Consider the following 27,080-nt stretch of genomic DNA (forward strand, 5'->3'; position numbering starts at 1 on the left):
AAAGCATGTTGGAAAGGGCTTAAATACCATAACCAGGTGGAGCTGGTGGTACAGGTGCGCTCCTGTGACAGTGTGAAGCATGCAAAGATTAAATAGAGACAGGTAGAAGGGCAGATGCAACGCAATTACGGGACCGCATATTATGGTTGAGTCAGCGGCGGAGAGTGCGATGGCGTTGCTCCAAGTACTGTGGGACTGGGGGGCGTGATGGGGGAGAGATTCCCCTGCTGAGTTGGCTTGGCTGGATTCTGTACACGGTTTCATAAGAGTGAATGGTCTAGAGAAATGAGGATATATGATGTGACGCGTGCTACAGGGTAACGGCGAATTGATTAAGTCGCTTATCTGTCTTATGTGGTGGATCAATCGTAACCGTTTGATCCTGGACAACTGTTCTAGTCCTGATGCTAGTGGTTTCACTCATCTCTCACGTGGCCAGAGACTTCAACAGAAACACTTCTATGCCAACGGTTCCAGTCGCCCCTCACCTGACCATAGCAGGAAGACTTCTCATGCTTGGGACTCGAGTGGTCCCGAACACTTCCGATCACCAGATTTTTTTTATACGTATATATTCGCTGCGACGAGTTTCCCCAACACAAAGCTCTCATTGTGTGCGGGAAATTTGAAAGAGCATCTGCAAAGACTTGTAAATAGATGTGCCTGCCAAGCTAAGAAACGCCGGGATTGGAACCAGGGACGTGGTGGCTCTCACCTGTCGTAACTCTATCGAGGTAAAGTTTCAGGCTGTGTTTTCTTTCCTTCAAATAATGCTCCTACAACATTGTTGGAGAAACATTCTGGTAATTGCTGCTTTCTTTGTGGCTCTGATAATAGAGTGCAGGGCAAAGTAAAAATCATAGCAGAGCGTATCTATTCTATTCGTCTCGAGTTCGAAACCCTGACAAACTTGATCTCAGGGATTAGCCGTTCCTGTAATGAGAGAAGCCGTGGGATGGACCGTGGACGGCCTCCCGGCAGGCCACGGGAATGTCATGGGGTGGCATGGGGATCTCAGTGGAATTCGAGCCTTCTCGCTTGCCTTGGCAGGATTGATGAATTTTCCACCAGCGATCTTGAAGTTTGTAAGTGCATCTTCTCGTCTGGCTTCATTTGATTTGAATTCCTTTATATCGGTAACAGAGAGCGCGCAATTTGAGCCCCGTGAGATAAATTTCTTCAGTCTTTATAGCATTGATTAAATATAATATAATTCCGGATTTTCCTTTAAAGTTTAGAGCCTGTATTTGTCGAAGTCTTAAATCTATGGAAACTTGGGAGAGTCTAATGTGTAAATGATTAAATTCGACTTTCGATTTGGAATTAGTTTTAACAGACCAAAATTACGTGCAAATCCCTTTCTATTGATAAAGAAACGGGTCAATTGCCTCTTGCAATTCACCGGAATTGAGTTCTCCACTAAACTGTCTGCAGAAACATCTACGACGGCCCAGACTCCTGCACCAAGCTGCTGGCAGAACCTTAAGAAATAGAAGCGGTGAGAGAATGGAGCCCCATATGCATCTGTTAAGATAAAATATTAACTTTTTAGAGGGCCGTCTTTGCTAAGCTTTAGGAAAGTAAGATTACTTAAATTTCTAATTCAAATTAAAATAACATATTTATAATTAGATATTTTGGAGCACTTCACTTCCCCTGTGTAACAGTACTCTAAAATATCAACATACCAATTGGGGTTGGCCGTTCCTGGTACCCTCTGCACCATCGCGTAAGACTTCCATTGTCGTGGCTGTAGAAACAGTGGATGGGAACATTTCTGCATAACGTTTCTGAGTTGTATACAAAATTTCAGTTAGTTCAACGGTGTGTACAGCACCATAATTACAAGTCAAATCAAACAATGGCGGTGGCTAACAGCACGCTGCCAGCATATCTGTTTGCCTCGGTTCTGTACCCCGCCGGTTTTGGGCCAAGGACTCTCGGGAATTGACGAAAATATTCATCGTGAGAACTCGAGGCCCAGAGAGTGTGATCCATTCGAGTCATTCTGATGAACTCCTTCATGGCTGTTAGAGTCATTCTGATGAACTCCTTCATGGCTGCAAAGGCAAGTCCTGTTGCGGAGGATTTGTGGATCTCACACAATTTTCCAGTAACTCTCTCCAGCTGCACAATCCACAGAAAGAAACTTAATTATTTTTGTCATCAAAAAACAGTCGGGAGGAGGCCGTGGGATGGACCGTGGACGGCCTCCCGGTCGGCCATGGGGTCTCAGTGGAATTCGAGCCTTTTCACCTGCCTTGGCAGGAATGGTGAATTTTCCACCAGCGATCTTGAAGTTTGTAAGTGCATCTTCGCGTCTGGCTTCATTTGATGTGAATTACTTTATATCGGTAACAGAGAGCGCGCAATTTGAGCCCTGCGAGATAAATTTCTTCAGTCTTTATAGCATTGATTAAATATAATATACTTCTGGATTTTCCTTCAAAGGTTAGACCCTGTATTAGTCTAAGTCTTAAATCTATGGAAACTTGGGAGAGTCCCTAATGTTGTAAATGATTAAAATCGACTTTCGATTTGGAATTAGTTTTAACAGACCTCAATTACGTGCAAATCCCTTTCTATTGATAAAAAAACGGGTCAATTGACGCCTCTGGTAAAATTTGTTCAATATTTGCAGCAGTAGTTAAAATTAAGCTGTTATTTAACTAGTTTCATCAAGTTTTAGACCTATATAAGTTGTATTCACTATCAACGAGTAAGTTTACCTCGGCGAGATAAGTTTCTTTATTCTTTACAGCAATGGTCAAGTTTAATTATTCTTTGGAATTACCTGCAAAGTTTAGAACCTATGTTAATCTAAATCTGTAGATCCATGGAAGCGTGGGAGGATAACCTGTTTAAATCAATAAATATCACTTTAAATTTGGAATTATTATAAATTGACCCTAATCTGTTGCGAACTCCATCGTATTGTGAAAAGAAACAGGTAAAATGATGACTCTGATAAAAAAAAATTGCTCAATATTCAATCACGCCCATTTCCTGAAGTGTCTGTTTTCTTTTTATTTTATTTTGCGTTTCATTTCTTTTTCTTTCCCTTTATCCTGTTAGATTTCTTAGAGCTGTATATTGTGCTAATTTTTGTGCAATCCAGATGTGTTCTGTTTTCGTTTTCTTTTTCTTTCCCTTTATCCTGTTAGATTTCTTAAAGCTGTATATTGTGCTAATATTTGTGTAATCCAGATGTGTTCTGGTGTGTTTATCGGCAAAATGTGCGGTCATAATTATTTTCGAGTTGATTTCATGAGATGTTAGGTTAAGTTTCAAATTTCATTTCGCTGAATATGTTGTGTTCTTATTTTCATGTTGATTTCATGAAATGATAGGTTAAGTTTCAAATTTCATTTCGCTGAATATGTTGTGTTTCTTTGGCACAATAGTCATATTGATTTTTGAGGTGATAAGGTGTTTCTTTGGCACAACACGTCATAGGTGATAAGGTCCAGAGCAGTTGCGGCAGAACTTAATTCTGCCTACACAAAAGAGGAATTTGAGTTCTATCTAGAGGATTCCACACGGTCCTACTCTTGCCTCCTGCTTTTGTTGCTGCTCAGCTTGTTTGCCTACAACATCGTTTTCTTCGAATATGCTTCGATTTAGGTGATTCCTAGTCCTCTATTAGAATGTTCCTCTCACTTTTGGCTTCTTTGTCCGCCGCTGCATCTAACTCTTGTCAAGCGGCAGACTCACCTTTATGTTAAAAAAAATTACGCAGAGAGGGAGAGGGGTGTGACTTTCGCGCAGCTTTATGACTCTTTGCGAAGCTGATTTCGTGCAGCTCTATGACTCTTGGCGAAGCTGATTTCGTGCAGACTCACCTTTATGTTAAAAAAAATTACGCAGAGAGGGAGAGGGGTGTGACTTTCGCGCAGCTTTATGACTCTTTGCGAAGCTGATTTCGTGCAGCTCTAAAGGTTTTACACTTCACGCGGAATAACACAGTGAAACATAGTAACTGTTGTTTTCACGCGCCCACCAAAATTTGCTCCCACCATTATAGTAACTGTTGTTTTCACGCGCCCACCAAAATTTGCTCCCACCATTTTCTCCTTAGAGACTCTCACTCTCTTTGACTCTTCCTCTCTTACTTGCAAAATGACTCTTTTTCACTCTTCCTCTCTTACTTGCAAAATGACTTTTACCTGCTTCTTTATCTCAACATACAATTTTTACATTAATGCATCACAGAGCAAATAATTACTATGTTGTTGTTGTTGAGTGTGATTAGAATCAGAATCACGTAGGTGTTTGTTGAATGTGGGCTATAGTCGCGGAATGAATGCTTGCCCATATCTATTTACCAAAATACATTAAATGCCTTAAATTCTTTGTTGCGTTTCAAAATGGTTCGCGCGGTACTTCTGTTCTGGCTTCAGTCCTTCCATCTTCAAACAGAGACGCAACTTGCAAAAATACTTCTGACAAGTATGGCTGCTGTCAGGGTGTTTAACGCGGTGGTTGGGATTAATATCTCCAACACTCCCCCTTAATCACAATTGCCGCCATTGACAATTCCCAAATAGTTTTTGAGATAAACAAAACTTTCACGTGCCAATGGCTTTGTGAAGATATTAGCAAATTGATCCTGTGACCTGCAGTGCTGCAACACAATTTCATCATTGTTAATCAACGCTCTAATAAAATATATTTAACATCAATATGCTCGGTCCTTTTGAGAAACACAGAAGTCTTTGACAATGCAATCGCTGAGGTGTTGTCGTAGAAAATAGTTGTCGCTCCCTCTTGGTCATGACGAAGATCCCTCAACATTATTCTCATCCAAACTGCCTGACACATTGCTGCTATTGCTGCGACATTCATCTTTTGCTATTGACAGTGACACTATTGGCTACTTCTTGGAGGTCCATGAAATGGCTCTAGAACCCAAATGAAAATCATATCCCGACGTGCTCTTTCTATCATCAACACTTCCAGCCCAATCATTGTCAGTGTAACCAACCAACCTGAAATCACTTGTTGCTGTGTACAAAACACCATACTATTTTGTCCCATTGACATACTTTAAAATCTTTTTCACTGCTTACCAATGTGTCTCCTTGGGTGTCTCCATAAACCTCGACACCAAACTTACTGCATAATTATATCCGTCCTAGTGGCAGTCAAAGACATCAAGCTACTTATCATGCTTTTGAATAATGTCAGATTGACATTGCTACTGCAATCTTCTTTGCTCAACTTCAACTCCATGATAGTTGGAGTAGTGCGGACTTGTTGTTCTGCATTTTAAACCTCTCCAACATGTTTGCCACATACTTTGCTTGAGAGATAAAAATGCCATTTTCTGTTTGCTTCACTTCTATGCCCAAAAAAATCTTAACAATCCCAAGTCAGTGATTTCAAATTCACTCTTCATGACTTGTTTGAAATCAGTGATGAGGAAATCATCACTGCCTGTAAAAATCAAATCATCTACATATAAAACGACAATGAGAATCCTACTTTCGCTCTCGTTGATGTAGAGAGTGGGTTCATCATCACATTTGTCGAAACCATTGTCCAACAAGTAGGCATCTATCCTTTTGTACCATGCGCGCAGTGCTTGCTTCAACCCATAAATAGCTTTCCTCAACTAGTACACTTTGTCTTCTTGGCCTTCAACCTAGGCGGTTGCGCAACATACACTTCTTCTTTCAACACCCCATTTAAGAACGTTGATTTTACGTCCATTTGATACATTTTCCATTTATGTTGCGTGGAAATCGCCACAACTGCACGCACTGTCTCCATCCTTGCAACTAACGCGAAGGTCTCTGCGTAATCTCTTCCATGTTGATGCTTATATCCTTTGACAACTAGCCTTGCTTCGTGCCTTTCAATCTTTCCCTCAATGTTTCTTTTGGTCTTATAGACCCGCTTCACTCCAATGACATGTTTTCCTTTCGGAAGGTTCACTAACTCTCATTTGTCATTCCTTTCTATTGCTTCTATTTCTTCCTCCATTGTCGTAACCCATTTTTCTTCTTTGGCTGTATCTTCAAAATGGATTGGGTCATCTACATGACAAAATAATGCAAATAAAGAATTCAAACCAGCGCTACTATCAACTTCATCTTGCTCATAAATTTCATTTAAATTTATGAATTTTGGTCTTCTTGTGCTTGTTGAAGATGGGCTTGACATGTCACTTGGTGTTGCACTTTGCAGTATGCTTGGAGAAACACTTGCTTGGCTGCGCGAAGCTGTCCTATTATTTGTTGATGGTGTTGCTTGTTGCCTGCTTTGTTGCACTTGAATAGGAGTAGAAGGAGTCACTATTGAGGAATTACTTGTTGTTGTTAATTCCTCTTTGTCCTCATGTGGTATACATGCTTTGACATTGACTATCTTTTCTAAACTTCCATTCCATGCTTCCTCTTCTATAAACTGCACATCTCTGCTGATTATGACCTTCTTGGTTAATGGATTGTAGAGTTTGTATGCCTTGGATTCATCATTGTATCCAACAAATATACATTTCTACCCCTTGCTGTCCAACTTCTTCCTCAACTCATCCGGGACATGTGCATACTCCACACATCTAAAAACTCTCATGTGGGTGACACTATGCTTTCTTCCACTCCATGCCTCTTCAGGAACTATGTTCTGGACGCTTTTGGTTGGACATCTATTCAAGATATATGCTGCACAAGCAACAGCTTTAGCCCAATAATCATTTGGAAAATGCTTTGCCTTCATCATACTTCTTGCCATTTCCATAATGGTCCTATTCTTCCTTTCTGCCACACCATTTTGCTGAGGTGTATACCTTGTTGTAAATTGCTTGTGAATTCCATGTTGCTTACAAAAATGAAGGAAATCATTCGAGATGTATTATCCACCTCTATCAGTCCTGAGGACTTTGATGTAGTGTCCACTTTGCTTCTCAACAAGAGCTTTGTATTGGCGAAAGCGCTTAAACACTTCACCTTTTTGTTTTAGGAGAAAGACCCATGTCTTCCTTGCGTAGTCATCTATGAAGGTCAATACATAGTGGCTGCCACCAATTGATGGTGTCTGCGTTGGTCCACATAAATCTGAGTGGACAATCTCCAAAGGTGTCTTTTCCCTTACTGACTTTCCTGTTGGAAATGTTTCTCTATGTTGCTTGCCCAAGATACATCCTTCACATAGGCTGTCCAGTTTTTCTATGAGTGGTAGTCCCTTCACCAGGCCTTTCCTATGCAGCGAATTCAAACCTCCAAAGTTGAGATGACCAAATCTCAAATGCAATAACTAGTTTTCATCTTTTACCTCTGTTTGAAAGTTTACTTGTGTGACAACTGACTATTTTCTTCCATTCTCTTCTGAGTTCATTGAGAGTTGTGCTTGTGCACCTTCTTCCTTCAAATCTAATTTTAATTTTAGGGGAAACATTCTATTGTTTGTCATATGAACCTTTGCAATCAGTTGTCTTCTTGGAGGCCTATCCAAAATTGTGCATACATCATTCTTGAAAAAAACATTGTAGCCCTTTTGCATGAGTTGTCTAATGCTTATGAGGTTATGCTTTAGACCGGGGACAAAGTAAACATCTAAGATGTACTTCTTCTCCCCCTTCTTTGTTAGGATATTAACTCTTCTTTTTCCCATGACAAAGACTTTGGTATCAGTCCTTAATGTTACTTCAGATTTCACACTTTCATCTAGATTGGAAAACATTTCTATGTTTCCTGACATGTGGTTGCTACACCATGAATCTAGATACCATATATCACTTTGTTTTTCTTGTTCTACATTACAAGCTAAAAACATGCTATCATGGTTTTGATTTTCTTTTTTTGAAATTTACACTTGGTTTGTTACTTATGTCATATTGCTTCTTTCTACATTCATTTGCATAATGACCATACTTTTTACAGTAATGACATTGAACTTGAGATTTATCATACCTCTGACCTTGTGCTTGATTTTGGCTTGGGCCTTAACTTGGATTTCGATTTTTGACCTCTGTGTGGGCTTCTTCCTCTTCCTCTAGGATATGATCTTCCTCTGCCTCGATTTTGACCAAATGATACTTGTGTCTTGAAGGCATGCTCCAATGAGGAGCTTGTTACTCTATTCCATCTATGTTCATGAGAAATCAATGATGCATTAAGCTCATCCATTGAGAAGTGCGAGAGATCCTTTGTCTCTTCTATGGCCACAACATGGCATCAAACCTTGCTGGCAAACTTCTCAAAACTTTCTCAACTATTCTTCTTTCCTCAAATGTCTCACCATGAGACCTGATTTGAGTAACCAGCCCACTTACATGTGTAAAAACCGAGTCGACATTCTTAGACTCTTTCATACAAAGTGTTTCAAAGTCTCTTCTCAACATTTACAGCTTTGTTGTTTTGACTTTTGCCATGCCTTGGTAGGCTGTCTGGAGGGTGTCCCATGCTTGCTTGGGCTTCGTTGCTATTGCAACCTTTGGGAAAATACTTTCATGAAATGGTTGGAAAATATAGAACAGGGCTTTTGAATCCTTCTTCCTATTGTCCTTTAACAAATCTCTTTCTTCTTGAGATAAGGCATTGTATGTTGCTGCATCTGCTGGTTCTTGAAAACCATTCTCCATCAAATCCCAAATGTCTTGAGAAGAAAACAGGGCCTTCATTGTAATAGCCCAATAATCATAATTTTTTCCATTAAACTAAGGTATCTGAGGATTATTCAAGCGTGTGCTTGATGTTGCCATTTCTGAGTGAAGAAAAAAAAACTTCCTACCTGCTGGTAAATATGCTAAAAACAATTTGTCCTCAAAACAATTTTAACTATTAGTAAAAAAAACTTGTTTTTACACTAACAAAGTTTAACCTGCTCCGATACCATGTTAAATTTTTTTTACACGGAGAGGTAGAGGGGTGTGACTTTCGCGAAGCTACTTTCGCGCATCTCTACGACTCTTCGGGAAGCTCTATGACTCTTCGTGAAGCTAATTTCACGCGCGAAGCTACTTTCGCGCAGCTCTATGACTCTTCACGACGCTGATTTCGCGCAGTTCGATTTATGCACAGCTATAAAGAGACTTAAAAAAAACACAGTATTCACTCACGGCAAAAAGACACAATAAAACAAAGTTTTGGAGCAACAATAAAACTTAGGATTAACTTCTAATTCATGAAAAATACATTCGTATGAAATTGCGGCTCATTCACCAAGTAAAAACAAAGGTTTTACACTTCACGCGGAATAACACACAGTGCAACTTGTTTTCACGATTCCACCAAAATCTGCTCCACCATTTTCTCCGTAGAGATTCTCACTCTCTTTCACTCTTCCTCTCTTTCTTGCAAAATGATCTTTACCCACTTCTTTATCTCAACATGCAATTTTTACATTAATGCATGACATAGCAAATAATTAATATGTTGATGTTGTTGAATGTGATGAGAATCATGCAGGTGTTTGTGGAGTGTGGGCTATAGTTGCGGAATGAATGCTTGCCCATATCTATATGCCAAAAAAATATTAAATGCCTTAAATTTTTTGTTGTGTTTCGGAATGGTTTGCGTGGTACTTTTGTTCTAGCTTCAGTTCTTCCATCTTCAAACAGAAACGCAGCCTGTAAAAATACTTCTGACAAGTATGGTTGTTGTCAGGGTGTTTAACACGGTGGTTGGGATTAATATCTCCAACACTTTAGAACTTTATAGCATATCTGTGGTTTTTGCACGGCTAAAACTATTTTCCATGATGGAGAACTGCAGACAGTGAATGATATAATCAGCGGAGTGCTTTCTGCAAGATTTGTGTGGTATATTAATTGTTTATATGGTAAGCTTTTTCGTGTCGTTTTACTTTCTTATTGAGACTGTATGCTCATTTCTGATTTAGTACTTTATAATTATATTAATAGACAATATATTGTTGTTTCAAATCAATGCTCGCTCATATATTTTTGTTTCACATCAGTGTTAAGTGTTGTTAACTTATATCCGAATATCTAGTATTTTGTTATGCAAAAACTAAAGTAACACACAGTAAAATAGAGTGATTGTTGTTTCAGGTGCCCACCAAAATTTTCTCCACCATTTTCTCCTCAGAAACTCTTGCTCTCTTCCACTCTTCCTCTCTTACTTGCAAAATGACTTTTACCTACTTCTTTATCTCAACATACAATTTTTACATTAATGCATGACAGAGCAAATAATTAATATGTTGTTGTTGTTGAGTGTGATCAGAATCACGTAGGTGTTTGTGGAGTGTGGGCTATAGTCGTGGAATGAATGCTTGCCCATATCTATTTACCAAAATACATTAAATGCCTTAAATTCTTTGTTGCTTTTGGAATGGTTCACGTGGTACTTCTGTTCTGGCTTCAGTCCTTCCATCTTCAAACAAAGACGCAACCTGCAAAAATACCTCTGACAAGTATGACTGTTGTTAGGTTGTTTAACGCAAAAATACTTCTAACAAGTATGACTACTGTCAGGGTGTTTAACGCGGTGGTTGGGATTAATATCTCCAACACTTTAGCATTTTATTGCATATCTATGGTTTCAACACAGCTAAGACTGGTTTTCCATGGTGGAGAACTACAAACAGTGAACAATGTAATTAGCAGAGTGCTTTGTGCAAGATTTGTGGGGTATATTAATCGTTTATATGGTACGCTTTTTCGTGTCATTTTACTTTCTTATCAAGACTATATGCTCGTTTCTGATTTAGTACTTTATAATTATATTAATAAACAATATATTGTTGTTTCAAATCAATGCTCGCTCATATATTTTTGTTTCACATTCGTGTTAAGTGTCGTTAACTTATATCCCAGTGTCTAGTATTTTGTTATGCAAAAACTAAAGTAACACACACTAAACAGAGTAACTGTTGTTTTTAGGCACCCACCAAAATTTTCTCCACCATTTTCTCCTCAGAAACCCTCGCTCTCTTCCACTCTTCCTCTCTTACTTGCAAAATGACTTTTACCTGCTTCTTTATCTCAACATACAATTTTTACATTAATGCATGACAGAGCAAATAATTATTATGTTGTTGTTGTTGAGTGTGATTAGAATCACGCAAGTGTTTGTGGAGTGTGTGTTATAGTCTTGGAATGAATGCTTGCCCATATCTATTTACCAAAATACATTAAATGCCTTAAATTCTTTGTTTCTTTTGGAATGGTTCACGTGGTACTTCTGTTCTGGCTTCAGTCCTTCCATATTCAAACAAAGACGCAACCTGCAAAAATAATTCTGACAAGTATGGCTGTTGTCAAGTTGTTTAATGCAAAAATACTTCTGACAAGTATGACTGTTGTCAGGGTGTTTAACGCGGTGGTTGGGATTAATATCTCCAACACTTTAGCATTGGGATTAATATCTACAACACTTTAGCATTTTATTGCATATCTGTGATAGTTCAGAGCATACATTACACACAACAGGTTTATACTCAGAGACTTAGACGACAATAGCAAAGAATAATTTCAGAGACAGACAAATGGAAAAACGACAAGATTACTCAATCAGAAACAGCGGAATAGATAAAACAATCGCTGGAGAACAGAAATCACTTAGCATTACGAAACAACCCTGGACCTTGGCTTGCATTCCTTGGCCAGAGAAATTACAAATTATTAGAGGCTAAAGAAGGATCTAGAATCCTACATGTGATTTAGATGGAGATCTAGAAGCTAATGGCAGTGTAGAAGGATCTAGAATCTTGCATGGAGATCTAAAAACTAATGGTGGTGTAGAAGGATCTAGAATCGTACATGAATTTGGTTTCACACTTAACATTCTCCCACTTGAAGCCAAATCAAGTCACACCGAGTCCTACCATGACTCTACATAACTCATGTTTATTTCGTGGTAGAATCTTAGTGAGCATATCAACAAGGTTCCTATCTGTATGGATTTTTTCAAAGGGTAATTGTTCTTCCTCCAACACATGCCGGATCCAATGGTAACTTAAGTCAATATGCTTGGTTTTTGAATGAAATGTTGGGTTTTTCGCCAAGTGAATGGCACTCTGACTATCACAATATAACACATACTTGTCTTGCTTTATTCCTATCTCTCCTAGGAATTGTTGCATCCACAACATCTCTTTATAGGCTTTTGTTGCAGCTATGTACTCTGCTTCTATTGTAGAGAGGGCTAGTATTCTTTGTAGCCTTGACACCCAAGATACTGCTGCACCTGCAAATGTATACTAATAACCTATAGTGGACTTTATGGTGTCCATATCTCCAACCATATCCGCATCTGTAAATCCTTCAAGCATAGTCTCATCATGACCAAAACATAAACAATAATGACTAGTACCCTTGAGATACCTCAAAATCCATTTTATTGCTTGCTAATGTTGTTTGCCTGGATTGGCAAGGAACCTACTCACTACTCCCACTGAATATGCAATGTCTGGTTGTGTGGATACCATGGCATACATCAAGCTGCCAATTGTTGAAGCATAAGGAATCTTGCTTATCTCTTCTTTCTCCTTGTCATCACTAGGGCATAATTCAGTACTCAGCTTGAAGTGGGCTGCAAGGGGTGTACCAACTGGCTTGGAATCCTTCATATTAAACCTTTCAAGCACCTTCTTGATATATTTTTCTTGTGATAGCCACAACCTTTTGTTTTTCGTGTCATGCATAATCTGCATGCCCAATATCTGTTGTGCTGGTCCCAAGTCCTTCATTACAAATTTGATACCCAAATCTTTCTTCAACCTATTGATCTTATTCTTATCATGCCCAACAATCAACATGTCATCCACATATAACAATAATATGATATACTTTCCTTGTTCATACCTCTTGATATATACACAATGGTCAACTTCCAACCTCTGAAAACCATGTTCCAACATGAATGAATCAAATTTCTTATACCATTGTCGAGGTGCCTGTTTCAACCCATAAAGACTCTTCTTCAACCTGCAAACAAGGTCTTCTTTTCCTTTTTCTATGAAGCCTTCTAGCTGCTCCATATAAATTTCTTCCTCCAATTCACCATGAAGGAATGCAATTTTTACATCTAACTGTTCACATTCTAGGTCTAAAGTAGCAACTAGACCAAAAATAACTCTAATGGATGACATTTTAACAACAGGTGAGAAAATTTCAGTGAAGTCAATATCTTCTTTTTGGGCAAAACCTTTCACCACCAGCCTTGCTTTATGCCTCTCCTTCTTTTCGTCACCTTCATGCTTAATCCTATAAACCCATTTGTTTTGTAGAGCCTTTCTACCTTTTGCGAGGTTTACCAACTCCCAAGTTTTATTTTCTAGCAAAGAGTTCATTTCTTTTTCCGATGCTTTCTTCCATTCTTCACTGTGCTCAAATTTACAAGCTTCTTGAAAACAATTAGGCTCACCTTCTTCAGTCAACAAAATATAGTTTGAAGGAGGATACCTTTGTGAAGGCTTATGAGGCCTAGAAGATCTGCGAACCAACTGTGGTGGTGCATTATCAGGTTGAATTTCCTGTAAAGGTTCTTGCAAGATTCGTTCTTCTTGTTGTTCATCATTTTCCACTTGGTGTTCTTCATGCTCCTAAATTTGCTGTTCATTTTCTTGTATTGGTGGTATGTTTTCCTGCTGCTCTTCAAACTTGTCAATAACCTTCTTTACCTCCAACTCACCTACAGTCCTCTTAAACATGTCTGACTCATTAAATATAACATCTCTGCTTCTAATAATTTTATGTTTAACTGAACCCCATAGACGACAACCAAAATCTTCATCCGCATATCCCAAAAAATGCATTTCATAGATTTATCATTTAGCTTAGTTCTATTTTCTTTGGGAATATATACAAATGCTTCATATCCAAAGATTTTCAAGTGAGAATAATTCAAATTCTTACCAGTCCAAACTTCTTCAGGGATACCGCCATCCAAGGTTGTAGTTGGAGATCTATTTATGAGGTAGCAAGTGGTCCTGACTGCTTTAGCCCAAAAATTCTTCTCCAAACCGGAATTGGACAACATACTTCGCACCTTTTCCATAATGGTGTGATTCATCCTTTCTGTGACACCATTCTGTTGAGGAGTACTAGGCACAATCTTCTCATGCTTTATGCCAAACCTGTTACAATATTCCTTAAATGCATTTGAGCAATATTCTCCACCATTATCTGTTCTTAAACACTTGAGCAATTTGTTAGTCTCTCTTTCAACAACAACATGAAATTTTTGAAATATTCCAAACACTTCACTTTTACTTTTCATAGGATATGCCCAAACCTTCCTGGATGCATCATCTATAAATGTTACAAAATATGATGCTCCTCCTAATGATTTGATGTTAACAGGCCCAAACACATCTGAGTGTACCAATTCTAACACATTTTTCTTTTTGTCATGGCCACCTCTACGGACTGAAACCCTTCTTTGTCTACTATATATACAATGCTCACAAAGATCAAGATTATAGGATTTCAAACATGGCAATAAATTTTTACCAACAAGGATTTTTAAGCCCTTCTCGCTCATGTGACCCAAATGCTTATGCCACAGATCTGCTGAATTTCCTTCTTTTATGACAACAGCCAAATCCAATTTTTCTATCAGTGTCTTCAATGTGTCTAATGTTCCTGTCTTGGGTCCTTTGGCCACGACCAATGCACCTTTGTTAATTTTTCAGCATCCTTTTACAAAGCTTGTGGAATAGCCTTCATCATCCAGTCGTCCCATAGAGATTAAACTCATGTGCATTTCTGGTACATGCCTGACTTGTTTCAACAATATATCTTGTCCATCTTTCATCTTGATCTGGACATCTCCCCCTCCAACCTTACTGCAAAAATGATTATTCCACAAATGCACTCTACCATAATCACTAGGATTATATGAAACAAAACTATCTTTGCATGGGGTTACATGGTGAGATGCCCCAGAGTCAAGGATCCAATCATAGCTACTGCTAGATGTATATACACATGCATCTTCTACTAAAACAGTAAACAACACATCACCATCTGTGGCTACAACAGTAGTCTCACCTTCATTTGTGCTGGATGACTTGTGATTTGTACTGGACGGTCTCTGATCCTTTTGTCCTTTCTTCTTGGATCAACATTCTTTCTTCATGTGACCAGGTTTGCCACAATGAAAGCAGATGATCCTTCCTCTCCTTGATTTTGATCGGCCTCTTGATCTTGATCGCCCTTGCCGGCCTTGATCCATTCTCCTACCACGATTAGCTAGAGCTAGAGCTTCTCCTCCCTGGTTTTCTGAAATTGACTTGCATCGCATTTCCTCATTCATTAAACTACTGCTGACATCATCAAACTTCAGGGTCGCTGCAGTTGTTGAAGTACTCATAGCTACAATTAAATTTTCCCAACTGTCTAGCATAGAACACATTAGCAAAATAGCTCTAATTTCATCATCTAAAATGATTCTAACAGAGGCAAGCTGATTAGTAATAATATTAAATGCATTCAAGTGCTCAGCAACTGAAGCACCCTCCTTCATTTTGAGATTATAAAGCTTCTTCATCAAGAACACTTTGTTTAATGCCATGTTCTTTTCATATAGATCATGGAGCTTCTTCCATAATTCTTCAGTCGTCTTTTCTCCAGACACATTGAAATACACATTCTTTGCTAGATATTGGCGGATTGTTACAATCGCTTTTCTATCTAACTTATTACATTCTTCATTTGTCATCGATGAGGGTTTCTTTGTTGTGCCCTCAATCGGCAAATACTGATCCTTCAAAATCAGTATATCCTCCATTTGTGATTTCCATAGGGAAAAATTAGCTTCGCTCAACTTCTCCATATCTGTAACCGTTGTCTCTATTTTCAATATGTTGATTCCCAAAAACAAAAACTCCACTTAAAAATAAAACTTTATTTATTACTCTTTAACATTTAGTAATAATGACCTTCCTCTTTTTAAAATACCTTTTTCAAAATTCTTGCTCCTTTTTAAAATATACTTTTCAAAATTCCAACATATAATTATATAAATATAAAAAACATATATAATGTTTTAACCTTTTCACATTTCACACATACATATGTTGGATTGAAAAAAAACACTTGACATATACGTGCAAGCTTGATGTAAAAAAAATTAGGAACTCCACGTAAAGCACTTACGCACTCCACATTTTAGGCTTTATGGCACGTTTCACCATATGCCCACGACCTTTTTCTTTCTTGCAACAACTGTCTTAACGTTCCTCAGCTAGTTCCTCAGCTATTTCCTGAACAAATCCTTTTCCTGGACTCTTTTCTTTGCAGCGATTTCCGATTTCCTGGACAGATCCTTCAACAGGCCCACGACCTTTTTATTTCTTGCAACAACTGTCTTAACGTTCCTCAGCTATTTCCTGAACAGATCCTTTTCTTGGACTCTCTTCTTTGTAGCGATTTCCAATTTCCTGGACAGATCCTTCAAATAAATGTTGCCAGAGTAAGGCAATGGCACTAAGCGGCTTGCACAGTGGATATTCGAACCAAGCTCTGATACTAGTTGATAGTTCAGAGCATACATCACACACAACAGATTTATACTCAGAGACTTAGACGACAATAGCAAAAACTAATTTTAGAGACAGACAAATGGAAAAACAACAAGATTACTCAATTAGAAACAACGGAATAGTTAAAACAGTCACTGGAGAACAGAAATCACTTAGCATTACAAAACAGGTCTGGACCTTGGCTTGCATTCCTTGGCCATAGAAATTACAAATTTATAGACACTGAAGAAGGATCTAGAATCCTGCATGGAGATCTAGAAACTAATGGCAGTGTAGAAGGATTTATAATAGTGCATGAATTTGGCTTCACACTCTAAGATTGGTTTTCCATGGTGGATAACTACAGACAATCAACGATGTAATCAACGGAGTGTTTTGTCCAAGATTTGTAGGATATATTAATCATTTATATGGTACGCTTTTTCGTGTCATTTTACTTTCTTATTGAGACTGTATGCTCGTTTCTGATTTAGTACTTTATAATTATAGTAATAAACAATATATTGTTGTTTCAAATCAATGCTTGCTCATATATTTTTGTTTCACATAAGTGTTAAGTGTTGTTAACTTATATCCGAGTATCTATTATTTTGTTATGAAAAAACTAAAGTGAATTTAAGCGTTAATTTTGAAAACAATGTGAAGACCTTGAATTTTGATTATATTTTTCAAACTTTATAGGACGTCGAATTATCTACTAGCAATTGCCCCAAAAGGTGCAAGGAGAGGCCGATAGAATTGTTAAATTGAAAAAGTTGTACTTTGTTTTGAAATAATAATTATTGTATTAGATTTAAGTTGTTTAGTGTGTTTGTGTTAAGTTGGTAATATACAATCAAAATAATAATTGAAATATTGAGATGATGAAAGTCCCATAGTTTGTCTATACATATCAAACAAGCCCCTCAGTTCTCTACTTGCCCCTTAGGTTCTCTACATTTTACATATCCTTTCATACATCACAAAAAATAAATAAATAAATTTTGTGGGGATTTGAATTTGATATCTAATTTTAACATGCTATTGTTGCATTTTCATTAAAGTAGAATTCCTCTCATTTATATATATGTTTACTATATGTAGTAATTCAAAAAAAATTATTATTAAATATGTTCGTTGATTTTTTATATATATTATTATTTTTAATATATATTTTTAATCTAGTATATAAAATTTTGATATGATAAAATGAATTATAAACTTACATACTTAGTGATTGTTAATATGAGACCATTGAAAAATGCTTATAAATTTTCTCAATTTACTAAAACATGTTTTAGGTTTTCCCAATTTACTAAAACCATACACAAGTCTCTGCACAATTTGGTAGGACTCACCTCTTCTTCAAAGAACCTATTAGTGCTTTTCCCTTCCAGGGTCTGCCATGGGTGTTTACATCTTTTCCATAAGGCAACAAAGTCTAGCTTGTTGTCTCTGTCTCTCTTGAATATATACCAATAATTATTCATGAGGAATATATGTTGACAAAAGAAACATGCACTAATAATCAAACTTAAGAATAATATTGTTAATAACAATATTTTAATGTATATATAAAATAAAATAAAGTAATTTAAATTTAAAAATTTCTTATATTTTCTTCAAATGTGTCATTTATTTCATTTTTAAGATGGAATTGATATATAAGATATAATAATAATAATAAAGAAAAGTTTAATATAGGTTATACATCAAATATTTGAAGATGCATGTTGAGTAAAAGATTTTAACATCAAACATATAGAGAGAGAAAAAGTGAGAGAATTCTTATTCCATTAATAAATTCTTTCTAATTCAAGGTATAAGGGAACTCATGATTAATCTGAATTTGGTATATAAAAGAATATTAATAATAAAAATAATTAAATATATGCAAGGAAGAAAAAATATTAATAACAAAAATATTTAATATGTGTGTAAAAAGAATGTGTGTTGCTCAAAACCAACATAGATCCGTCTAACTTCAGATCTACCAAACATAGATCCATCTAACTTCAGACCTATCAAGAGTTGAGAGGAATAAATCTATTAAGGTGCAAACCTTTATTCCTCTGCTTGGTAAATTAAATCCCATAGAAATTATTTTTAAACATATATAAAAAAATCCCCATTATTATTATTATTAAATATATAAATTGTTATGTCTACTACATTCTAATTATAAATAGTGATTAAGTCCACATTCTAATTATAAATTTTTATTAAATCCACATTCTAGTTATTAAGTCCACATTTTATTGAGTTGAAGATTAAGAAAATAAAAACAATACAAATTATTAAAACATATTTAGAAAGAAAAATACATTTAACACTTTCTAAATGTTACCTAATTATTCCACTTTTTAATTTTTTTAAATTTAGTGATTTTTTTTTAACTTATATTTTTTTTTATTATTTAAAATATGTTTTTAAATATATAAATACATTCAATGTGAAAAAAAACTTGTAAAATTGTATAAATTCCATAAAAAGTTCATCCAAAACTCATAACAATTAGACTACCATTATGCAAAAACAACTTTTATTTTTTTTCGGAAATTTTATAGAATTATTTTTTTAAAAACTTTATAAAACATAACTTGACCATGGAAGAAGAAAAAAGAAAGATATTGTATATAGATTGGGAGCCCCATAATTTCCCATAATTCCCACAATCCACACTGCCAACTTCTGCACCTGTATTGTGTTGCTGTTGCAGCATAGAAAATCCTGCAAATGTATCATTGGTCGGTAAACCCAAATTTCCAAAGGAAGGAATATGTTGTTGTGGCTGGCAAAATTGCTTCAGCTCTATGCTTCTCGGGAGTCCCTGAAGTAAATTTCCCTGACTGTTCATCAATGGTTGCCCAAATTTCCCTCTATTTAAAGGATTAGAGTTTACACCATGAAATGCTGCTTGTAAAAGCAGTGTCCGATCAATGTTTGGCAGGCCCAACCCATTGTTTGGATTCACTTGTCCAAGAAGTTCAGCTGGTAATGTCACCAGTGCTTGAGGTGATATTTGACCTGATGCCGCAAGCCTTTGAAGATCCAGCCTTCCAAGTAAACCCATAGGTCCAACACCTGCTTCTGTAGTTCCCCCAAAAGAAGAGTTCATTCCACTTTGCTGTTGTGCCACTCCACTTAACCTTTTCAGATATAGCCTATATTTCTGAGCAGTGAAATAATAAGACCAATTAAAAAGTTACATTGTTCTCAGTTGTAAATTCTAATAATATGACAACAATACTGACAAAAGCAAATATATTAAATACAGAGTAAAGTCAGTTGAATGATGAATCCTTTCCCCTATCTCCTCTCTTAATTTTAACTCTCCAATAAATACATACAACTCAGTTATGAACAAGAACCCAATAATAGGCACAACGTAATTGTGATGAAATAGAAAGGATCTAGCATAAACTCTAATAGCAGAGTTTGTGGAAGCTATAGTTCCGCACAATGTGACAACCCCATAAAAAAAGAAAGAATTGCTGAAAGGTTCAGCATCAGGTCAAATGAGTTCAATGAAGCCAATTACATCTAAAAAAGACATGCCCACTTCCATATGAAACAGAGAGCAATAGGCATATAAGACATCCACAAAATATTTCAATCACGTTAATCTAAGATGAATTAGATAGGGAACCAAGGAGTCAAGGCATGAAGGTAGGTCATATAAGAAATATTGAAGACTACAGAAATTTTAGACAAAGCCATAATCAGCAGCAACATGACAGGCAAATATTTAAATGAGAAAAATGAAGCTGCAATTACTAGTAACATAATCAAGGAAAACTGCCCACGGGGCATAGAACAGTCATCAATAGGTTGCACTGTTAAGAAACTCCTTGTGTGAAGGTCACCACTACAAAACCCTGTGGTTCTGCTAACAGATACAATTAAATTAAAAAAAAAAAAAAAAAAAGAAAAGGAAAACTGTAGCTAATAGCATCAGCATAATATCAAAACAATTGCAAGAAGAAATCCGACAATTTCACAAAAGCATGAAACCAAGGATGAAAAATCAGTATCAAACACTAGTGACTACAAACCTTAAATTCTTCTTCTGCTATAGTCTTTTGAAATTATTTTTCTTTCTTTTAAATAAATCTATGGAAACATAGGTTGCTTAAATTTTTACTCGCGCTGGATGTCTCTGCGTCTGAAGATTAACCTATCTTCTAAATTTGAGTTAAATGCCCTCTTCCTTTTGCTTAGTTTTTTAAGCATGCCAGATATCTCTGCGTCTCAGAGGGTTAACCTGTTTCTTCTAAATTTAAATTTGAAGACCTCTCATTCAATCAAGATAGCTTTAAGTTTTCTTTAAAATAAAAAATGATTTTAACCTAAATTTACAAAAATCACCATATTCTGCCTGATCTGCCTGATCATTGCTGATATTGCCTCCAGTTTATATATAAGTTCATACTAACTCCAATGGTTGTTATAGCCGGTAATTAAGCTACACAAATTAAGTGGTTCAATACAAATGCTGTTATGGGAATTGAGCTTGGTCTGAAACTGCTAGAATCTTTTGCAGATACTCAATTTCATGACAGTGGCTTGGATGAGCTTGAAGGTGCAACAAATCCAAAAAAGTCTTTGTTAGAGGCAAGGCAGTTGGTTAGTCTTTTATTAAACAACCATCCAGAGAATTTCATGAATCCTGTTATAAGGGAGAAGCATTATAGTTCTTTGGATTACAGAAAGGTGGTCATGATTTCTGAGAAATACAGAGATTCATTTGACAGACTCTTTGGAACCTTTGGTATGCGAACTTTGAAGCAAAATGCAAAGAAAAAATCACTTGAGACATTGATAAAGAGACTGAGAGAGTTGAGTTGATGTAATGATGAAAATGCTTTATTTATGGAGTTGGAAAATCGTCATTTTGTAGGGTTAATAACCTTGTCTAATAATCATTACTGGAAAAGAGGCCATTGCCTCAATTCTTCTTCTTTCTAAGTTCCTCATCCTATTGTTTTGTAGTCACCATCAATAGTCACAGCTGATGTTCTGGTAAAATATTCCTCCTCGAGAGCAATGGAATCTTAGTTAATGGACATTTATAACAAATTCTTGTGAAGTGTGGAGGATGGAGAACATTGTACATCAAGATGGGGCTCCATTCATGTATTATCACACTTACAATGTAAGCCTTCCAGGCCCATGTATTCATGATTTTTCCTTTTTATTGTAGAAAATATATCTAAAACAGCTAGGACAGCATTTGAAATTCTCAAATTCTCTTCCTTTTTTGGTTCAAGCATGTCAGCATTTTTAAATACTGTCAGGCCAGGGTAACTCCAGACTTGGCAGAAAAAACTGATTGATATATTTCATTAGGTAACTATTGTTTATATACATGAATGTGACTGATCAGTTCATCTTCTTGATGATTGCTCACATTCCGGGTACACCCAACCGCTGAGGATTAGGTGTCAACAATTCCCCCCCTGCCTCTGAAATATCTTCCTCTTCCTCTTCGTCCACCTCTTCCTCTTGTAGAATCTTGAGCAGGATGCTTTTCTTTATGAGCAAGGCAAACAGTCTCTTCAAAAGATTTAGGGACTGTCTTCTTTCCAAAGGCTTTCTCTCTTTCAGCAAACTTTTTCACAAGAGAATCAAAGGTTATATCTTTAAGATTTCCATTTGCTTGTAAAGACTCAAGATAATTGGAGTAAGTAGGATAGAGTGCCTTGAGAAAAGCAATAAGAGGGATATTTTTCAGTTCAAGAGTGAAGAGTTTAATCATGAGCTGAACAACTTCAAGTGCAGAATGTGAGTCATAGAGTTCTTTCAGCTTTTGTAAAGCTTCAAAGGCAGTTGAATAAGATGAAATATGACGACTTACTTCTTCATTTACATATGCTGCGATCAATGCATAGGCTTTGCTGTTCTTGTTTTCCCAAATGACAAGCTCTTTATCTGATGTAGGCTGCACAGGGTCTTTGTCTTCTTCTCCGACACATACTCCTTTCCACAACTCATTATAGATGAGGGTGTGTTTTACCATCCGGGACCATTTAGGATAGTTCTCCTTGCCAGTGAGAACTATCCCTACCATAGAGATGATTGAATGCATTCTGTAAAAAATACTTCTGCTGATAAAAAAAACTTCCTCACTTCAATATCACTTTAATGCTTTAACTTTTCAAAGCAGCATTACCATTCAAATGATAAAAAAAATTGTGCAATATTACAACTGCTTTGAATGAACAAAACTGTGCAATACTATAGGCATTCAAATCAAAGGCTGATGATTTTAAATCCTTTCATCTGCATCTCCAAGTCTTAAAAACTATAATCCTCTGAAACAAACGATGTGTAGACAAGCCAGACAAGTCCCTTCTTCTCAAATTCCTTATAAAAAAAAAAACTAACAAATTAGTAGGAATTTGACTATCCTGAAGAGTGTGTAGCAATACACATTGATTTCAAAATCCACACATATTGCCGGTCCTAAAGGAGTCCATGTATACAATCCAAATGTATGCACTTCTCAGAAACTTGTGCAGACTCAACCAGAATGAGAACTAACATTCGATGGCCAAAAAAAAAAAAAAACAGGCCCATAATCATAAATCCATGGCGGAAGAGATCCTGGGACCTGTGGCGAATCACACAGTTAATTCACTCCGGGATCAATGCTTCACACAGTCGTATGCGGAGTCGCCAGCGTTCAATGCTTCACACAGCGTATGCGGAGTGGCCAACGTTCAATGCTTCACACAGCGTATGCGGAGTGGCGACAGCTTAACCTACATCTCGAGTTCGAATGGCCCAGCCATGGTCACAAGACCCAATTTAGCGGTACTTAATGGTACCCACTTCTGATGCGGAGTCGCCAGCGTTCAATGATATTCATACAAGGATTGAACCTGGAATAGAGAGAGGCCGACCTTACTTGAACATGATCTGTTCTATAGGTTGTATGTCTTAGTCTGCGTAGATTCCTATACAGACAAGCACAAAAAAACCGGAGGATGAGCAATGGCTCTCGGGCTCAGAAGATGAGCAATGGCTCTCGGGCTCAGAAGATGAGTAATGGCTCTCGGGCTCAGAAGATGAGCAATGGCTCTCGGGCGGTGATGTTCTGGCGGATCCCAATCTTTCACACAGGTTAGGCTTAATGCATATACAGTAAATGGTAAAAACAAAGAGATCAATGCTAAAGCATTGGTATTCGATGGGTATGCAAAGCGTTATCATGCAGAGGGCATTAAAGCCGTTGAGGCAGAAGAAATCGGCCTGCGCAGGAGCCAGTCGTCCTGCATCGTAGATAATTCAAGATGTGAATGAACCTCTCACCGTATTTGTCGATTCTGACGATGGAATTCTTGCTATCCTTATCATTTTTGGGCAAATGGCGGAGCACTAGGGCAGCGAGCATGGAATCTTTATGCGCGCAAAGAGTCAAACGTTCAGGCCAGACAAACGTTCAGGCCAGGCAGATGCGTTATGGCAAAGTATGGAACAGAGGAGTTACAAGGCACGCCAAAAAAAGGAATTTGGGACCTGTGCTCTGATACCATGTCAGGCCAGGGTAACTCCAGACTTGGCAGAAAAAACTGATTGATATATTTCATTAGGTAACTATTGTTTATATACATGAATGTGACTGATCAGTTCATCTTCTTGATGACTGTTCACATTCCGGGTACACCCAACCGCTGAGGATTAGGTGTCAACAAATACATATGAATGAATCTTGACCCCAAGGAATACATGTTGAGTCATAAAGTCTTGTGGTTTTCTTTATGTTCTTCTGCGTTTACATGCTGCTCTGTTCTCTTTTTCTCTTCCAGTATAAAGGACTTACATTCCCAGTCTGTTTTGTCTCCTATATCTTTTACTCTATTTCAGATTTAATAAGTTGTACAATATCAATAGCAGCTCAGAAGGTGGGCCGGCAGGCAGTGTAGACTCCAAATATCACAGAGGTTCTATCAACCTATATTGTGAGCTATCTGGTGCATTATACTTGTCTACTATCAGAAAACAGTAGCTGGATTCCTATTATGTAACATGGAGCTGGAATTTTGTTCGTTTTGATTCAAAAGTTTCAAATTCAACTTGCCATAAGATCTTATCTAATTATTTATTAACCTACATGTTTGAAACCACCATACCCAATATTAAATCCCCTAATGTTGAACGCAGTTTCTGTTGCTTCTTTGTTGATTTTGCTAGGTGTTTGATTCAAGAGCACATATTTTGAACCTAAGAATTAATTATGAATGAATGAAACGTCTCTACATTGATAAGGATGATTGAATGTCAATGCAAATATATATTACCTTTCTTTGCGATATCAAGTCTTGCTTTAGCACTATTGTGAACAGATGGCAGAGTGCAAGGAAACCATCTGATGCTTCCCAAAGTTGGACTTTTGCACCAACATTTGTGTATGCATTTCAACTTCCAGGGCTATTGTCCCTCGCTCTCTTGATTTAAGATTAGCCAATACAAAGAGGCTCTGGAAGAGATGCAGCACTCAACCAGGCAAGAATATATTGTGTCTCTCAGGAGGTACATGGTTTTCTTAATGTATTTTATTTATTTAAAACATGCGTATATATTGTCCCATATATTTTGGATATTTTCAATGAGAAAATTTTCATTAATCCATTGAGTTTCACATTTTTTTTCAAGAAATAATAGGCAGTTGCTTTGATTAATTTTGCAGAAATAGTAGTGGCTTTTCAAGGGGTGCATCAAAATATCCACTGAGTTTCACATTTTTTTTTAAGAAGTAATAAGCAGTTGCTTTGATTAATTTTGCAGAAATAGTAGTGGCTTAAGGGGTGCATCAAAATATCAGGGAGTAACCAGGTATGCATTTAATTTGATGAAAATTTTTGGATTATTGTGTGAACTTATAATCACTAAAGCTTCACTCAATGACATATCAAAGAAATCACATAAAATAAACTGCGTCTTTATATTTCAAACTGAAAGTCATTCTTTTATTTTTCCTCTTAGTGTTAAGAGAAGCTACTCCATGGTATAAGTTGAAGTCTATAAAACAATGAAATCTGCCGATTACAAAGGCAGACATCACATGTCCAGCCAAATACCAGTGACTGCTGGATTGCTTCAGAGCTGGAGATTGGTCTTTTTTTTCCTAGGTGGCTATGATCAAGAAGAGAACGCTGCCAGAGCTTATGATATGGAAGCTCTCAATTACTGAAGACTTAGAACAACTACAAACTTTCCTGTATGACTGCTGATGATATGGCAGCTCTCAAATACTGGGGACCTAGAACAATTACAAACTTTCCTGTATGATTTTCTGTTAATACTGGATTCAACATAATTGTAAAATAATTAATATTTCTGTAGCTCTAATATATCATACACCATAAAATTTGCCATGTTTAATGTGCTTCGGCCATCCTGTGCATCAAGATAGGTATAGCGGAGATTCTTGAGGGATTTTAAGAGCCTTGAATTTTGATTATATTTTTCAAACTTTATTAGGACGTCGAATTATCTATTACAGTAAATATTATAAGTCGACTTTCAAATTTATGTTAGTATTTTGTACCTCCTGGTCCTCGGGCTGGAGCGTTGCTTTCAGAGTGGCTATCGCCAATCTTACTGTGTCATATGCGGAATGTCTCACTGATGCGGAAGGTAATGGCTGTCGAAAATTTAAAGCATAAATGTTAACGTTCCTTTTGAATGGGGAATTTTCATAGTTCATGTAAGGACAACTAGTACTGAGTCGTTGAGGCTGTTTATCATTGACTAGTAACTCTATACCACGTAGTAATAGACTTAGCCTGGTGAACACAATAAACTGCTTACGATCTCACTCACCTGTGTATGTGTTGTACGAGCTCCTAGGTGAAATGATCAGCCTGATACACCTTTACTACCTGCATAATAGTTCTGCGTTGCATACTCGAACATAAAGAAAATATGTACTTTTAGAAACCGGAGCTTTCATTCGCATAGATCTTTGAAACTCCGACGTAACAATTGATTGACCGGTTGTTCAATGATAGATGCAAATATGCAGTTGATTGCTACATCAAATTCCTCGTAGTAACATTTCCTTTTCATGTTCAGGGACATATAGCTTAAATTAATCTACATTACAAAAATAATTGTTTTCAATAGTTTAATATAGATTTAACATATACGGATCATTTTTAATAAAACCATTTGTATTATATTTCTTTAATTCAAAATACTAGTAAATTAAATAGCATATATTGTGGGGTATATAATATTGTTCATATTTTCAGTTCCATTGAATTCTTTACATTGAGATTTATTTTATTTAGCCCCTTCCACTATCCATCATGTGAAATCCATACAAATTCAAGATTTTATTTATGAAAATCCTTTCATTCATAGAAATCAAAACAAATTCAAAACTGGACCATTTCTAAAAATAATTTAAATTCAAAACTGGACCATTTCATAATAATTCCGCATTGCATGCTCGAACATAGCACGTCCATGCTCGATCCAAGGATAGATAGTAAGCCACGTTGATTATATTATGAAACAACAGACTATGTTCATTACATTGTCCAGCAACCTGTTACATGCTTCTAGCTTTACACCTTATGGAGTTAATTGTACTATTACTTAGCCTTACATATATTAGATGTTCATGCTCTATATAA

General features: G+C 36.7%; 1 protein-coding gene across 4 annotated transcripts in view; it reads left to right on the forward strand.

Moving 5' to 3' along the window:
- The first annotated feature begins 206 nt into the window (after window positions 1–206).
- Window positions 207–27,080, forward strand: part of LOC149220031 (uncharacterized) — a 164,281-nt gene continuing 137,407 nt past the window's right edge. For 2 of the 4 annotated variants that reach the window (XM_089382714.1, XM_089382711.1), the window contains exon 1: window positions 1,763–2,303. In XM_089382714.1, the coding sequence (XP_089238840.1) occupies window positions 2,196–2,303 (108 nt within the window). In that variant the 5' untranslated portion in view covers window positions 1,763–2,195. Of the gene's footprint in view, window positions 735–837; window positions 1,086–1,762; window positions 2,304–27,080 lie in introns of those variants that run through there. The other 2 variants (XM_089382713.1, XM_089382712.1) reach the window with 2 other exon arrangements.

This window comes from Pinus tabuliformis, chromosome Q, assembly GCF_031772625.1.
Source record: "Pinus tabuliformis cultivar Carrire ecotype Pingquan chromosome Q, CPIR1, whole genome shotgun sequence".
Taxonomy (NCBI): domain Eukaryota; kingdom Viridiplantae; phylum Streptophyta; class Pinopsida; order Pinales; family Pinaceae; genus Pinus; species Pinus tabuliformis.